The 17,196-nt window shown below is 35.0% G+C and overlaps 1 protein-coding gene across 4 annotated transcripts in view; it reads right to left on the reverse strand.

Moving 5' to 3' along the window:
• ARMC8 (armadillo repeat containing 8) overlaps positions 1–17,196 on the reverse strand; it is a 62,180-nt gene that overhangs the window by 2,630 nt on the left and 42,354 nt on the right. For all 4 annotated transcript variants that reach the window (XM_087964867.1, XM_087964866.1, XM_087964868.1 and 1 more), the window contains 13 exons: positions 17,100–17,190; positions 13,919–13,979; positions 13,195–13,395; positions 11,320–11,415; positions 10,803–10,885; positions 10,469–10,550; positions 9,052–9,138; positions 7,766–7,858; positions 7,366–7,515; positions 6,679–6,774; positions 4,518–4,613; positions 3,873–3,945; positions 1,349–1,442 (listed from right to left, as the gene is read on the reverse strand). In XM_087964867.1, coding sequence (XP_087820993.1) covers positions 1,349–1,442; positions 3,873–3,945; positions 4,518–4,613; positions 6,679–6,774; positions 7,366–7,515; positions 7,766–7,858; positions 9,052–9,138; positions 10,469–10,550; positions 10,803–10,885; positions 11,320–11,415; positions 13,195–13,395; positions 13,919–13,979; positions 17,100–17,190 — 1,303 coding nt within the window. The remainder of the gene's footprint in view (positions 1–1,348; positions 1,443–3,872; positions 3,946–4,517; positions 4,614–6,678; positions 6,775–7,365; positions 7,516–7,765; positions 7,859–9,051; positions 9,139–10,468; positions 10,551–10,802; positions 10,886–11,319; positions 11,416–13,194; positions 13,396–13,918; positions 13,980–17,099; positions 17,191–17,196) is intronic.

Genomic DNA, 17,196 nt, shown 5'->3' on the forward strand with positions numbered 1-17,196 from the left:
TTAGGATATTTTTGGAACTGCCTTTTTCCAATCATACCATCCCATCTGGCAGAAAAGGCATTATTATATGAGGCCCCTCAATTAAGATGTGCCATCTTGTGGGACCTAGAAAGTTAGCCTTTTTGTTCTGCTCTTTAGAACAGGGGTCTCCAACCTTGGCAACTTTAAGACCTCTGGACTTCAACTCCCAGAACTCCTGAGGAGTTCTGGGAGTTGAAGTCCAGAGGTCTTAAAGTTGCCAAGGTTGGAGACCCCTGCTTTAGAATACTCTTGCATCAGATATTAGATTGCCCTAACTTTGCCAGCCTGAAGGTCCTGAAGAGAGAGATACGTTCTCAGGCACAAGGGTGAGGTTGTCAGTATGACCCTGTGAAATAGTTTTTCATTAGTTGTTGTTTTTTTAAAAATCCTGGCGACTGGTTCATTATGTTATATTATTGTTGTCTTTATTTAACCTTTAGTTATCCAGAGTCATGGATAACATAAACAAATCAAGCATAGATTTCACTCATCAACACTAAGCCATCCTAAAAATTGGGACAATTCTGGTTTGCCAGGGGAAAAAACACAAAATGCAAAGAGAAACATAACTCGTATATACTGCATTTTTTAGACTTTAAGATGCACTTTCCCCTCTCCAAAAAAGTGAGTGGAAATGTCTGTGCATCTTATAGTGAATGTTGCCAAAGCTCCGCCCACCCACTGGCCCCCATCCTTCGGCCTCTGCCTCCCAGCATTTTGCCTCCTTGCAGCAAACAGCAAACAGCCTGGTCAGCTTCAGCACAGCCTGATTTAGCACAATCAGCTGATTGGCGGTTGGATCTGCCTCCTGAAATACCAATGATCAGCTATTCCAGGCTGCAGGGATCGCCACCACCCATCTCTGCCCCTGTGCATCCTGTTTTTGGCTTCCGTGCGCCCAATTTTCGGTCTACGCACGTCCTGTTTTTGGCCGCCTGGGATTCACGGAGGCTGAAATGGAGGGCATGGAGGCAGAGATATGTGGCAACGGCGATGGGCAGTGATGACACTGATAGGCGGTGGTGATCTCCGTAGCCTGGAATAGCTGATCATCAGTATTCCGGGAGGCAGATCCAACCGTCAATCAGCTGCTCGTACTAAACCAGGCTGTGCTGAAGCTGACCAGGCTGTTTGCTGAAAGGAGGCAAACTGCTGGGAGGCAGAGGCAGGATTTTTTTTCTTGTTTTCCTCCCCAAAAGCTAGGTGCATCTTATAGTTTGGCGCGTCATGGTCTGAAAAATACAGTAATTCATACAGTGTACAGAAAATCTAATTACAAAGTAATCAAATTCAATTCAATTTGGTTTTGAAATTTCTGTTTACTTACTTTTCACAAAGATTTGGATCTGACGACTGACTCAGTTTATGTAGAATATCTACTATTCCAATATCTCTGAGTTTATCCTGACGATCTTGGGAACCTAATATAAAATAATTGCATGTTGGTAACTGATGCATTTTATATCAGACCGATTAAACAGTGGCAAGGCAATATATAATCCAACGTAAAAGCCTACAGAAACACATGACATGCATATGGGTAATTTTGAATAAGCCTTTCTCATCTTGCCAGGTATTGGTCACATATACTAGCTCGGCTTTTTTTCCTACACAATCAAGTTGTGAAGGATCACAATCTTATTTCAAACAGATCTGGCATTCATTAACAGCAGCCTGAGGCCAAAGTACTCAACAGTATGATATCCAATGTCAAGAGAAGTAGGTAGACTTAAAGAGGGAACAGACACGAAACAGCTGATTCTCCCTTTTTCTGCGAAGGCCAATCAATTTATCTTGTGTTTTAATCAAAGGTAAGTTCTGATACATCTATTACCTTAGAAATGAAAGGGGAATAAAACCCAATTTTTCAGCAATCCATAAGTTACGTTGTGGTGGAACTACTAGCCAATAATCTGTTTTCTATTACTTTTATGATAATTTAATTGGCATAGCAACAAAAGAAGTTATGCCATTCTAATTTACAGTAGATAAATTACATTTTCTATTCTTTTGTTTAATGTTTTATTAATTGAGAATTATTGATATTATCATTTTAAAAAGAAATATATTTTTAATGATTTTTTTTTTTTGCTGGGGTCAAAAACAAAGTCAAAGTATGGCCCAACTCAAAATCTTATCCTTCTTAGTGTCAACTCTTCCCATGTTGTCTCCATTTTATATATTTTTGTAAGAATATAAGAAATATACAAGTAGATATGCAAACAAATCTGAAATAAAAGTAATATATTCTTATGCATCATTAGAAGCTTGTGAAATGCAGCCAGAATTGTATTTGCACAGCAATGGAAAAGTGAAGGATCCTGACAGATGAGAGTGTAATTGAAGGAACTGAATATTTCTTGACATGGGACTTATTTTATCAACGGTTAGATAATAAAAACAGAAGTTAGAAACACAGGGATACAAAAAGAACTAATGTTATAAAGGAGATTTGTTAAAGTACATAAGTAAAATATTATTATTGAATCAATATTAATGTGATGAATATTGTTGTAAACATTTTGCTTATGATTTTCTAAAAATAATTGTAACCAGATAATACAGTTTGAATGAAATTGACTTTTTACATTATATATAAATAAAATAAATAAAAAACTGGGGTGGGGGGGGGAAAGAAGCTTGTGAAATGAAGCAAATATTTCATTAGTCATTGACCATCAAAAAAAGAGAGACTTTACAGTAAAATGAAATAAGCATTCATATGTATATAACACTAACCCTGTCCATTTGTGTCCACCTCTAGGGGGCAGTGCTCATCTCCATTTCTTATCTGAGGAAGCCAGCAATCATGTGGTCAGCATGACTATACGCCGAGGTGCATGGAACGCTGTTACCTTCCCACTGAAGTGGAACCTATTTATCTATTCGCATTTGCATGCTTTTGAACTGCTAGGTGGGCAGGAGCTGGGGGCAAGTAGCGGGAGCTCACCCCATAATGCAGCTTCTTGAACATGCAGGGGTCTTGAACATGGGCTGTCAGCTTTCCAGCTGATAACTCAAGTGTTTTTAACTGCTGAGCTATTGCGCCCCCTTTAAGTCATATGTATAAAGGTAAGTAAAAAAAAAACACAAGTAAAAATAAAGAGATGAAAGGAGACAACTTGGTCTGCTCCGCTTTAATAGATAGAAATGAAAAAAAAAAACCTATTCCCCATAATTCTAGTTTTTCATTCTGTATACTCTGTATCCATGTGAAAAATATTAGGAACACAACTTACTTTTTTCCAGAACTGAAAACATAGACCACCCCAAATTATTAAATATTTTTTAACACCAAGAAAAATCATGGCCATTTTTTAAGATTGTTTTCAATAACATTAAACATATAAATAGTATTTTTATTTATCATATAACTCATTTGATGAGGCTATATAATATCTGCTAGAAAGCCATTTAATCTCATTGGGGGGGATTATAGAATTTTATGAATTAGTGCATAAATGGAACCAACGCTTAGTTACATTTCTAAATTCAGTCTAAATACAGTATTATGAATCAACCTTCCTCATCCTTAATTTGTATTTCTGATTACCATGGTATGCTTTTTCACATTAATGGCTACTCCATTTTTTGATCTTGATTTGTCAGCTCCTAACAAAAATGTCTACCTATTCAAATTTCATCCACTAGAAATTGCTCTTTTCATTTTTTCCCCGCAGATAACTTCCTTTTCACTCAAAGGGAATCAAATAGCATATTCAATTCACCTGTCTTTTAATGTAGTGATTTTCCCATCCAACATAAAAATGCATTCCATATGCTCAACTGTAAATGTAATTTCATTTTAAATTAAGCATTTCAGAATAAAAATCCTGAGTATATCCTCTTACCTTCTTCTTCATTCCATATCAGATTAGATACACAAAACATGGCAGCCAGTTGAAGTTTAGCATTTGAGTGGCTCTAAGCAGACAAAAACATTTAGACAGAAATATTTTAAGTTATTCCTTAGTAAAATCAAATCCCTTTTGAAACTGACACTTTTTGACTTCACAGAATCATGTAATGTTATTGGCAAAAGTGTGGATCTAGTTTACTATTGCTTTGTTACCCTGACCTAGCTGATCTAGTTAATACTTGGAAAAGAAGCTACAGCTTTGATTATAAAGACAAAACTAACAGCAAGCATATTCTGGCAGAAGTCAATGGCAAACCAATTCCATATTGTTGCCAAGAAAAAAAATGCAAGGAACCAAACTTGACTTAAGTAAACATTTTCATTTTTTCTTAACTTTTATGTAATATAGGTTTCTTGCCTCCAAATTATTACTCACAATAATGATATAAAATTCCTATGCTTTTCTTCAATGAAAGCAAAGTTGAAAAAATATTTTAAAAGAAAAGGCATTCTATTCAAGAAAATTAGAGCAACAAACAGTACTGCACTTAATATACAGATTTCTACCAAATGCTGAAAATCCCTGGGTTATAATCTTTTCCCAAAATTTAATTATAGAAAAACTTAAATTACATACCATGTAATACTTAATTTTTTGTAAAATATCATCATTTGTCATGATGAATTCTTTAGCTGTCGTTCCATCTGCTATGTTGGCAAGTATACATAATGTCTGAAGGAGGAGGAACAGAAATATATGGAAATAACAATAGAAATCTAACTAAATATATGGAAATAACAATAGAAATGGCAATGTTTCATGGCAGCTTGACAAGTAGACAGTTCCATAAGCAATACAGGATAAGAAGATAAAACTATGAAGACTTTTACAGGTAGTCCTTGACTTGCAACCGTTCATTTAACAACAATTCTAAGTTGCATCAGTGTTGAAAAAACTGACTTATGACTGATCCTCATACTTACACCATCACAGTACTCTCACCATAATGTGATCAAAATTTGGGCCCTTGGTGTCACAGGGTCATGTGATTGACCTTCCTGAGGAGGTTCTCACAAGAGAAGTTAATAGAAGCCAGGTTGACTTAAAAATTGTAGCAAAAATGATCACAAAATTGTATGTGACCTATTAACAACCGCTTCACTCAGCTGTGGAAGTTCTTGTCCCAGCTGGGGTGTCAGGAGGAGGACTACCTGTATTCAAGCAGTAATCACAATGATTACACTGATAGCCCTCAGGTTACAATGGCAATTGGTATGGAGTTTGCTGCCCATAAGTGATGTGGTCATAAAGCATGATGTCATTTGCTTCACTTAGCAACAGCAATCTTGGCAGTCCCACTTGCCATTGTAACTCCCAGACATGCAGGCCATTAAGGACAATGTATCTGATGTCCCAGATAAAGAACAGTGAAATGCCATAGGAAATGGAAAAAGCCTGTGTGTGTGCGTGTGTGCGTGCGCGCGTGCGCTTGGGAGCCTAGAGTAGGCTACACATGAGGCAAGGCTGCGTGTGACTTGAGAAAGAGCTTAGGGAGGCCTGGTGGAGGCTGTATCTGGATGGAGTATGTGCTAAAGGTGGGTGTCACTTACTGGAGCTACTTGTGATGTTTCCTTCCAGCTTCCCTATTTTCTTTGCTTGTAGAAAGTCAACAGGGAAAATTGCTCAATGACTATGATTCTCTGCGACATCATAACCATGTCATAACTGGATTGTGACCATGTAATTATGGGAGTAATGCAATGGTTGTAACTTTGGAGAGTGGTCGTATGTCCATCTTTCCAATGCAGCCATAATTTTGAATAGCTGTTGAATGAATGGATGTAAGCTGAGGAAAACCATAAATCACCCATCAGAAAGAAAGATAACAGAAATATAAGTATAAAACACAAATAAACCTCAGCCTAGCTGTAGAAAAACAGCATAAATTTTGAGAAAAAAATACCCTACATAAACCTTTTCCATTCAAACAGAAAAACCAAAAAAAGCGAAATCATGTAAATAATTCAATAGTGGGTTTTTTTTCTCCTCATACTATCCTGATTTCTTACCTTGAAATTAAAGGGACAATGGATGACATCATGTCTCCAGAGCTTTGGGACCCCACACCTTGCAGGCTCCTACTTTTCCCACGTTCCCAGCCAAAGGTGACAGCAAAAGTTTTTTCTTCCATTTGTGCATTTAAGTATTCATTATGGTCATAAGCCAGCATAGACACACATATAGCAGAGGACCTTGCCTTTCCCTCAGAAAACCCATACATCTAATTGCCAAAGCCCAAGGTTTCTAAACACTCAAATACGTTTGGATCATCACAGTCACTGTATGAATGAGATGGATGGTCTCCAAATTGGATATAAAAATAGTTTTACTTGATTAAAAGGAAACAAGCAGTACATGGTCTGCCTTTTTTCAGAACTCAGATCTAAGAACTTGCATTTGTTTAGCTGAGATGTTTCTGATCTCTACCTTTTATTTCTATTTCTATCTTGATTTACTTCCAGCAGTTTGGGAGATTGCATTTTATGCAATCTTGTTTTTAACTTTTTTAGAAAAATAATCAGAATAATCATCTCCTAGTTGCATCTTTCATTTTTACATACTTGCACAAGAAATTTTGCACGCAAACAGCCTTATGCACTCTTAGCAAAAGTATTTGAATTTTTTTTCATAAAGAATTTAGTGCTTGGTGTTTTATTTTTGTTTTGTTCATTCAACACAAAATACAATTCTTCATGTCTAAACTTGTTGTCTGTATTAATACAATAAAGTACAATACCTGTTCTTTGACTTCCACATTGTGTTCTCCTTCCAGGATGAGAGTTACTGCTTGCATTATCTGTTTCCCATGAGTACTTATTATCTGATCTATATGCTGCCAAGAGTTTGAAGAATAACATTAACAAACAATTCACCTAAGAAGTTAAGAAAACCTACTTTACTTTGTAGAATTCTTATAGCAGGAAATAGGTCTATGCCAATGGAAACAAATCATACATATGAATATAAGAGCACAACAGAAATGATAGGTAAAGGTGATTTTAGACAATTGTATTGGGGTCATATGTAAATAGTATGCTTGTTTCCATTACAAATACTGAGCAATGCATTTAGACTAGTTTTCCTTTAAAATAAAACACTGTTGTATTTATTACTCCTTGATCTGCAACATGTTTTATGCAATGTAAAAAATAGATGTTCTGGTTTTCAGAGAGAAAGCTCTCAAGTCCCAAAACTTATAATTTGTAGCAACAAGAGTTCAAAAAGAACTCTGCTTTGTCATTTCTACAGAATGTTTGTTCTGTAAATTAGACAAGCAACAGCTTAATAAAGTTGATATGAAGTTCTGGAATATCACCTCCCAATATGTAATGATAAATAATAAGAAATTCACAAGACCTGCAAATTAATCTTCAAAATATTCATTTTGAAGATATTCATTTTGAAAATCCACTTTTTTACTTACAGGGCGAGTAGACAAAAGGTTCCGAAGTAATCCCAAAGTCTTCATTAGTACATTTACATCAGAATCAGAGAGTAACTGGAATAACTGCTCTGTACTCAAGCCTCGCAAAATGTCTGCTTTGATCTTCTGTTCTGCTTGAAATGCCATATTCTAAAAAGAAGAACCGAATTAATCTTATTCTGAATAATTTCAACATTTTCCACAAAGGACCCAACTCCATTACACTATGTATCATCTGCTACAAGAAACATTTCTTAGCAGTTGAGATTTTGTTTTGATTTCCCATCCTTGAAAGCATTCTAGATCTCAGATGATTTGATAGTATACAAATTTAATAAAGAAATAAAATCTAAAATTGGAGATGCATACATAAAACTAGCAGATTAACATTGATGCTTACCATTAAAGCCCAAACTCCATTCACTCGCAAGGCAAGATTGTCACTCTGAGTTAAACTACAGAGAAGTTCTATGGCTCCTGATTCTAAGATAGGCTACATATAACAAAAGCAGAACCAGTTAAGAAATTTCAGTAACATCCTAATTTCATATATATTCTTTCATTTTGTTTTTGTACATTAAATCTGCTCTTAAACAAAAAACAAGATACTTTAAAAAAAATCCAGAATACACATCTAAGCTTTCACATCTTCTTTCTTCACACATTTTATGTTGTTATAAGCTCAGACAGTGTAGTATACTCAGTTCAAATGCCATAAATATTTCACCCAATCTTTTGATTTTCCAGTATGTTCTATCAGGTTCTCCTACCCAAGGTAGCTGTTGACTACTCCATCCCATATAATCGTATTTTGCTCCCAAGATGGCGTGCTGAGCAGCGGGGTGTTTTTTCCTACTTGCTGAAAAACAGCTGATTATGCCACCAAAGCTGGCTATTGGTGGCTTCCCAGATTTGAATGGGAGCAACCACCAGTAACAACCCAAGACGACCCTTGGAGGATTGTGTACCTTCTAAGATGAGGGATCTTGATGGCTGCAATTCTCAGTAGAACCTATTGGAGGGTTCGGTCTTTCATTTTTTCCTTTCAGCTGTTTGTATTTTTAAGCACACCTTGGTTTTAACTGCATGTTTTAAATGTTTTTTCCCTTTTTATTTATACATTAATCAACTGGTTGAACGCTGACTCATATAACTCCTTGCTGGATTTTAACATAAAGTTATTTTCATTTTCTCATTGTTTACTTTAGAATTCTAAATTATTTTTACCTTTGCTATAAAGAAATCAGCGGTAACAAAATTCATCCTGTGTAATGAAAGCTATTTGATTTATGTTTACAGGATTTTACTACAAGGACTCTGTTTTTACTAATATACTTTTTAAAAATCTTTGATCTTATTTCTTTCCAACTTCTGAAGGGAACATTATTTCATCTTTAATTACTTTTTATTCTGGGAAATTTTATCTCAACCTTTTTTCTCTGATCATTTGTTATGATACATCTGCTTCTATTGTCTGTTTATGCTTTGTTAGTAAACACTAACAGCCTGATTTCTTTACTCAAAGTAACAATTTGCCTGTTTTAAGAGAAAAACTGTTTTTATGTGACTGCTGAGAAAGACCAGAAACAGGACTTCAGCCTCATTATCTCGGTACATATTCACATTACATTTTATGCAAAAAATCAAAGATCTACTTTTACGGTTTTAAAAGTCCAAACAACCAACCTCTTTGCTTGGAGAAAATTCTAAGAGAAGATTGCATAGAGTAGAAGATGCTACCACTAAAATTTCATCTGGAGCATTCTGTAATACCTAAAAAAAGAAAGAAAAAGTAATTTCATCATAAGTATTCCTTTTCAAGAATTTAGAATAATTCAGGGACTGGTACATATACATTTGCCTTGGTACTTTTGTAGATGCAGAACTTGAACTCCAGCTTCCTTTATTAACATTTGGAAATTAAATAGTACCAACATGTTTTTTGCAGTTAATCTTTTCCAATTTCAAAAGAATTCTAACTGACATGTCAGCTGTTTATACTTAACCATGAAAAGAAGAGGAAACATGTCTTCCTTCTTTAAAATGCTTAATGACATAATACTCCATTTCTTATAACAGGATATATCATCTAGCCTTGGTAGAAATTACTCAAGACTTTTGAGTTACTATTCTGTCTTTTACTAGTGAAAAAATACAATGAAAAATCATTTTCTATAAAGTTTCAGAGAATACTACAAACATCCCTTGTGCTTTCTGAATAGTTTACAGTATATATAAATGAATAAGGATTGAAACTGGAAAAATCACCAGTTTTAAAAAAGCATTTACCATATGAAACAGCTTTACAAGCACTTTAATATTTTCCCATATGCACTTCAAGTACATCCTGTGTAATGAAATATCTGCTTCAAAATATCAGGTTTATAAAAATGAGGGTAGGACAATTACTTTTTAAAAACCATATTTAGCAAGATAAGCATTCTGCTGTCATTGACAGAAGAACCTAAACTGAAACAGTATTTTTTAATTAGAAGTATAAACTTACTACATTACTTGAAAACCACTTTATATTCAGCCACACACTTTAATTCTAATCCATTATATTTAATTATTTCTAGATCTTAGCAATATCATATTTTAGATTAATTGAAATGAATCATTAGAAATATATCTCAGTACAAATTTGTCTTTAACAGCCTTAAAACTGTACAAATAGTACTCAACTTACAACCATTCGTTTAGTGATCATTTGAAGTTACAACAGCACTGAAAAAGTGACTTATGACTTTTTTCACACTTACAACCATTGCAGCATTTCCAAGGTCATGTGATCAAAATTCAGATGCTTTGTCAACTGGCATGTATTTATTATAATGGTTGCAGTATTCTGGGATCACCTTTTGTGACTTCGAAAAAGGAAAGTCGATGGGGAAGCCAGACTCACTTAACCATGTTAGTAACTTAACTGCAGTGATTCATTTAACAACTCTTGTAAGAAAGATCATAAAATGGGCAAACCTCACTTAACAGCTGTCTTGCTTAGCAATGTAAATTATGGGCTCAATTGTGGTCATAAGTTGAGGACTACCTGGATAATATTGTCAGACCACTTTATACCACAACAATCTCCCAATGTGCTTACCTTCATTAAGGGTTTCCATACAGCATGATCTTGGAAACTTGTTCGTAGTTGCTGTACAGATCTTGACAAACTGTGCAAACATCTGCTCAGAAAAATGAGGTATAAGCTCTAAAATACTTCCTTTCCATAGAGATGGCTTTGCATGTAAGCATTTTCAGAAACTGAACTAAAAACTGAGAGTTCAGATTCTGTTTCATCATACTACAATTACTGCTAAAGATAATTCATAATTTTCAAATAATTTAAGTTCATTGTATGTCCTAATAAAGGAAGTGAACAACTGTCAGTCTGAACATATGAAATGTAAGATTAATCCCGCTAGGTAAATTTATACCTGACTGCAGCTAAGCGCACTTTGATGCTAGACTCAGATAAGCCATTTACAATCCGATCCATCATATTTTCGGTTTCAATTATCTGAAAGAAAGTTATCAAAAATGCTGTTGGATTTTACAGAACAAAAAGAAGTATTTATTATGTTTATTTTAATGCCATAAATTTATTTTAGCGTAATTCAAAAAAAGTTGAATTTCACATTTTAAAAAGAAATTTCATGCTTATGTCATATTATGACAATGAAGCATATTGTTATATTACGGTTCTACATTGTATTTATTGTACAAAAAGAATATTTCTTGTGTCTATTAAGAGGCATTGTCAAAATTATATAGTTTTCTGCATTTCAATTAAACCATAATGTTTTTAACTAGGAAACTACAACACTTTCTCCAGATATCTTATTTCATTACAAAATATTATTTTATTGAAACTAATGATAAGCAAAACATATACTTCAATGACAAGGTTGTGTTCCTGACTTTGAGGTATTGGAAACTACCTGATAGACTTACCTTCTTTCGAATATCTTCATCATTTGCTCCAAGGGCAGCATAGAGCTTGAATGCAGCCTGGCGCAATTCATGAGCATGTTTTAAGTCATGGTCAAGCTATTAAAGATAATTAAATTCACATTATTTTTTAAATTGCAAACTCATGGATGTTGATCAAACTGTATATATTCTGAGTTCTGAATGGAAGTTTAAGACATATTTCATAACTATCATTTAGTGATACCATCTGAGTGTTGAGTGATATTGTCTGAGTTTAGATTAGGAAGCACTTTAAGAATTTCCAACTGGCACTTTATTCTGTATCTTGTGTAGAACTTCATTTCTGTTCTTCTCAATGATAATAATTGAAATCTTATAAATTTTAACAATTCCCTTAAGTTGAGCTCAAATCCTTGTGATTGCATTATCTTGAAACAAAATAGAAAGAGTTTGCTTTTTATTATTATTATAGAGCCAGGGTGGCACAGTGGTTAGAGTGCAGGCCATTTCTGCTGACTATCGGCTGTTCAAATCCCACCAGCCTCAAGGTTGACTCGGCCTTCCATCCTTCCGAGGTGGGTAAAATGAGGACCCAGATTGTTGGGGGCAATATGCTGACTCTGTAAAACTGCTTAGAGAGGGCTATAAAGCACAATAAAGCGGTATATAAGTCTAAGTGCTATTGCTATTGAAAAACATATAGAACCTGTTTGTTGTTGTCTTTTTTATCCAGGACTTTTTTCAGCTTTCCTGTTTAGCCTACAATCCTGGGGTTTTCTATTGCTAATATTAGAAAAATACTAAACAGGGTTAAGCCCACTTTCACAACCAGTCAACTTGAGTCAATTTAAACTTAGAATCTCTGTAGGACAGGACACAAGATGAAGCAAGACAAAAACAAAGAGGATGACTGCATAAAACATTACAGAATTGTATATTATTTTGTATAACAGCAGCCAATCCCTAAAACAATTTTTTAGCTGTACATTATGAGTATAATCAGAAGTGTTTGCTATGATATTAAGATGTTCCCACCATTACAGCTATATAAAAAATTGGTTAAATTGAAACTCTTCACTATCTTTGTGAAGAGATGGAAGATAAGGAAATGATTTGGGAGAGTATGCAAAAATGTTCCCTACATCTATATTACACCTTGCTTTGTAAATTTGTATCCCATTCAAGATTAAACAAGAATATTATCTGCAATGTTTAACTCATCACTAAAAATCAATGCATTAAACAATTTTGGAGTAGATAGTCTAAATGGGCTAAAACAATAATGGGGACATTTTTACTGTATCATATTCTGTGAGCCAATGTTAAGCTGCAAATCTCCAATTTCTATCTACTACAGAGCTGGCAGACTAGTAGATTGAAAGTTGGCACTGAAATCATATTATGCATCTGATTATCTTTTATAAATGTGCAAATGTAGTTCCCCCTTATCCCTAAATCAATTTAAAATGGTTGCATTTCCCATCTTTTACTCGTCCTACACTTCACTGTCATGAAGTTGAGCAGTTGTTAATTGTTGACATAACTAATATCTCTTCGTTTACCTCTCACATACAGAATTTCAATCCCATCTTCAGACAGAATCAAATACAAGAAACTATAGTAATTATGTTAACTGTTTAGTATAGCTTATTAAAAACCCATCTAGTTTATTTCATTCATACAAAGTCAGGACCAAAGAAATTTCAGGCACAACTAAAAACTAATTCACATATTGTCTCTGCTGAAGATTCTGTCAGATTTTCATTTGAGTTTATAAACAATGATTCTATATATAAATATACAGTAAATTTATTAACCCAACCTTTCATTCTCTCCCCTCCTCTCATGCACACAGAAACACACTTGTAATACCTACTTAATTCATAATAAACCTACCCTTTTTATATCAGTGATGGCACTCACTGAACTAGGGTATTTGAAGTAGTCTGCAAGCATTGCAATAAGGTGGTCAGTAATACTGGCAATTCTCTGTAGTTCAATATCTGTTTCAATCAAATAGGCCAGAGTTTCTGCTCCATCTACTCTCTCCTCTAGTAGTCTCTCTTTACTACACATCCGTGCCAAACATGGTAATGTCTGGAAATTACAACATCTGAAATTAGTTTTTTGACTAATTGTTTACATATTTCTTATATAAATTTCTGTTAAATTTGTCACTAAATATAGATGTTTTAACAGGCATTTACTAATCAAATATGTCATCAAACCTAGTATGTATTTGTACAAAAGTAAAATTTAAAGCAACTACTGATATACACTTGTTTATTAATCAATATTTATATTGCTATATGATCACAAATTCAACTATATGCAACTATAACATTTGCACAGATTAAGCAATGAGACCAAATTTCACTTAACAAAATGTATTAGACTTACATAACTTCATCATGATTTAAAAGACAGAATAATTTAGTATTACTGAATACCAACATAAGGTGGTATAGAAACCATACAATAAAAACAATGTTGCTAATAAAATTAAATAGGAACAGTTGTATTATTTACTCTTTACTAAACATCCTGTTTTAGCAATAAAGTCATTACATTGTTTTTGAGGTACCTGTTTTAAGTACAATTAATATGATTCACCACCTACCTTTAACACAATGCAGGTATCATCTGTACAGATTGCTCCAGCTCTGCACATGTATGTAAGGCTACAATGAAACATCAAAGTAGCATGATTACTGAGTTCAATATTTTATTTATATATATATATATATATATATATATATATATATATATATATATATATATATATATATATATATATATATATATATATATATATATATATATATATATATATATATATGTTTTCTGAGGTTCTCGGTATTTGTATGTGGATCTTTGGTTATTCGGGTCTCTCCGCGTAAGATTCAAAGTATCTAGCAAGCCGGCGAGGTCCCACTCGCCATCTTCATATGCCAGTGCAAGCAGTGTGTGACCGAGCTGCCATCTCTCTCTATATACAAGTGGTGGGGGATGGCAGCCTCTTGATTGGTTGATGGAGTTGATGTTGGTATAAGGGCCGTTTAATGGCCTTTGTTGTGGAGATATCCTGGATCTTGTGCTGTCATCTCCTGGGTCGTTAGCCTCTTGTGTTTTACGGCTTGGGTAATGGGTTGTGTGATGGGCTTGTGAGTTCTTTTATTGTGGTATCCTGGGTCTTGCGTTGTAATCTCCTGGGTCGTTTGTGTTTTGATCTCTTTTCCATTAGCCTCCTGTGTAGTAACAGCTTGGGTAATGGGTTGTGTGATGACCTTGTGAGATTTATTGCTGTGGTATCCTTGGTCTTGTGCTGTGATATCCTGGGTCATTTGCTGTGTTGTGACTTCTTGAGTTCTTGAGGTGTAATTTCTTGAGTTTTCTGATGTGATGTCCTGAGCAGGTGGCTGTGATGTAGCATTTTGGGTTTTTAATATGGCTTTGAGTTTGGGGTCTGGGTCTGTGTTCGTTTGGCTTCGAGTTCGTGGTCGTGCCACATCTTCATGGTGGGGGTCAGCAAGATCCTCCAAAAACACAACATTAAAACAGCATTCTGCACAAACAGAAAAATATCCACCATCCTAAGAAACCCTAAAGACAAAATCGAGTTAGAAAACCAAGGAGTATATGAAATCCCTTGCACTGCCTGCCTCACCACATACATTGGACAAACTAACAGAAGAATAAGTGCACGCGTTGAAGAACATAAGAACTCAATCAAAAAGAAGAACCAACCTCTTCCCTGGTCCAACACCTCAAAGCCACAGGACATGAGATTGACCTTAAAAATACCAGAACTATCGCCAAAACTGAACACCACAACAGCAGAATAATCAGAGAAGCCATAGAGATAGAAAAACGCCCACACAGCATGAATAAAAGAGATGACACCTCCCGCTTACCAGCCATTTGGAAACCCGCCTCATGAACAGACGAGTACCCAACATGATAAATGACACCAGACCCACACCCATGAGGGCCACACAAGATGCCACCACCACACTTCCACGTAAAAATCAGACTCACACCCACACAGAAGATGAGACACGACCACAGACCAGAAGCCGCACTGCAGCTGCATCACTACCCACTTCAAACTCCTCTGAACCATACATGAAGCGAACTGACCCCACCATGAAGATGTGGCACGACCACGAACTCAAGCCAAACGAACACAGACCCAGACCCCAAACTCAAAGCCATATTAAAAACCCAAATGCTACATCACAGCCACCTGCTCAGGACATCACATCAGAAAACTCAAGAAATTACACCTCAAGAACTCAAGAAGTCACAACACAGCAAATGACCCAGGATATCACAGCACAAGACCAAGGATACCACAGCAATAAATCTCACAAGGTCATCACACAACCCATTACCCAAGCTGTTACTACACAGGAGGCTAATGGAAAAGAGATCAAAACACAACGACCCAGGAGATTACAACGCAAGACCCAGGATACCACAATAAAAGAACTCACAAGCCCATCACACAACCCATTACCCAAGCCGTTAAAACACAAGAGGCTAACGACCCAGGAGATGACAGCACAAGATCCAGGATATCTCCACAACAAAAGGCCATTAAACAGCCCATTATACCAACATCAACTCCATCAACCAATCAAGAGGCTGCAGCACAGCCAACCAGCCCAGCACACCATCCCCACCACTTGTATATAGAGAGATGGCAGCTCCGGTCACACACTGCTTGCACTGGCACTAAGCCGAAAGCACCAGCCTGAAGATGGCGAGTGGGACCTCGCCAAACGTGCCTAGATACTTTGAATCTTACGCGGGAGAGAACCCGAATAACCAAAGATCCATATATATATATATATATATATATATATATATATATATATATATACTTTTGATTTTATTAAATTTAAAATTTGTTCAATGGCAACAGTACCAATATGTTATGTATTTTGAGTATCATCTGTTGTCCTCAGTTCTGTATTGTTTCTGTTCATTATTCTTTAAATGACAACTACGGACACTAAAAACTAAGACCTAAAGCATGGAAAGCATTAGGACTGTGTATGTTTTGATAATTACTCAGAAATGGACCTCATTCAATGCAAATGCAACATCTATTTGTGCTATTTATTATACACCACTATAAACCTGTGTGGAAATGTAGCAGTATAAATTTAATTAATTTGAAATTAATTTAATTAATTAAATTAATTAATTAAATTTTAATAAATTTAATTAATTAAAGCAGTATAAATTTAATTAATTTGAATTAATCCAGACTTAGTTATGATGGGACACTATAAACCAAGTTACAGAATTCTTTCTATAATTCAATAAATCAGTATTAAGGAATCAAACACACATAACTTGGAGAAGGTTCTTAGTAAATTAAAGTAGAGGTTAAATTGTGGCTGGCTGCAGCTCTGTGGTTTATTTTGAAATGCAACTACCTTCCTAAATACAAGACAAATGTATGCTGAGTTGATTAAAAATTGGTTGGATAATGAGAAAACACACAGTCCTCCTCCTAGTAAATGTCTGTTTTATGATTGATCATAGCTAACATGGTTATTTTGTGAAAATGCCTCCCAAATGTCTGCAAGTCCAAATGTACTCATTGTCCTAAAAGGATTGCTTACCATTAATACTATTAAATTGCCTACAATTAATGCTGGTGATTGAGATATTAAGAGTCTGATATTATTTTCTTGGGGTTGATATGATGCACTCTTGATTAAATTGGAACATTAATATTATAAAACAGAATTTATCATTTAGCATGTTTCCTACATCCTAGAGTTTACCATTTGGCTGATGTGAGTTGCATTTCAATCGGCTTGTCTCTTTGTAACATTTTTACAAATATCTGTGGCAATAGTTCTCCATCGACCAACACTGAAA

This window comes from Notechis scutatus, chromosome 4, assembly GCF_049901735.1.
Source record: "Notechis scutatus isolate UNSWTSFEM ecotype Mainland chromosome 4, rNotScu1.2, whole genome shotgun sequence".
Lineage (NCBI taxonomy): Eukaryota > Metazoa > Chordata > Lepidosauria > Squamata > Elapidae > Notechis > Notechis scutatus.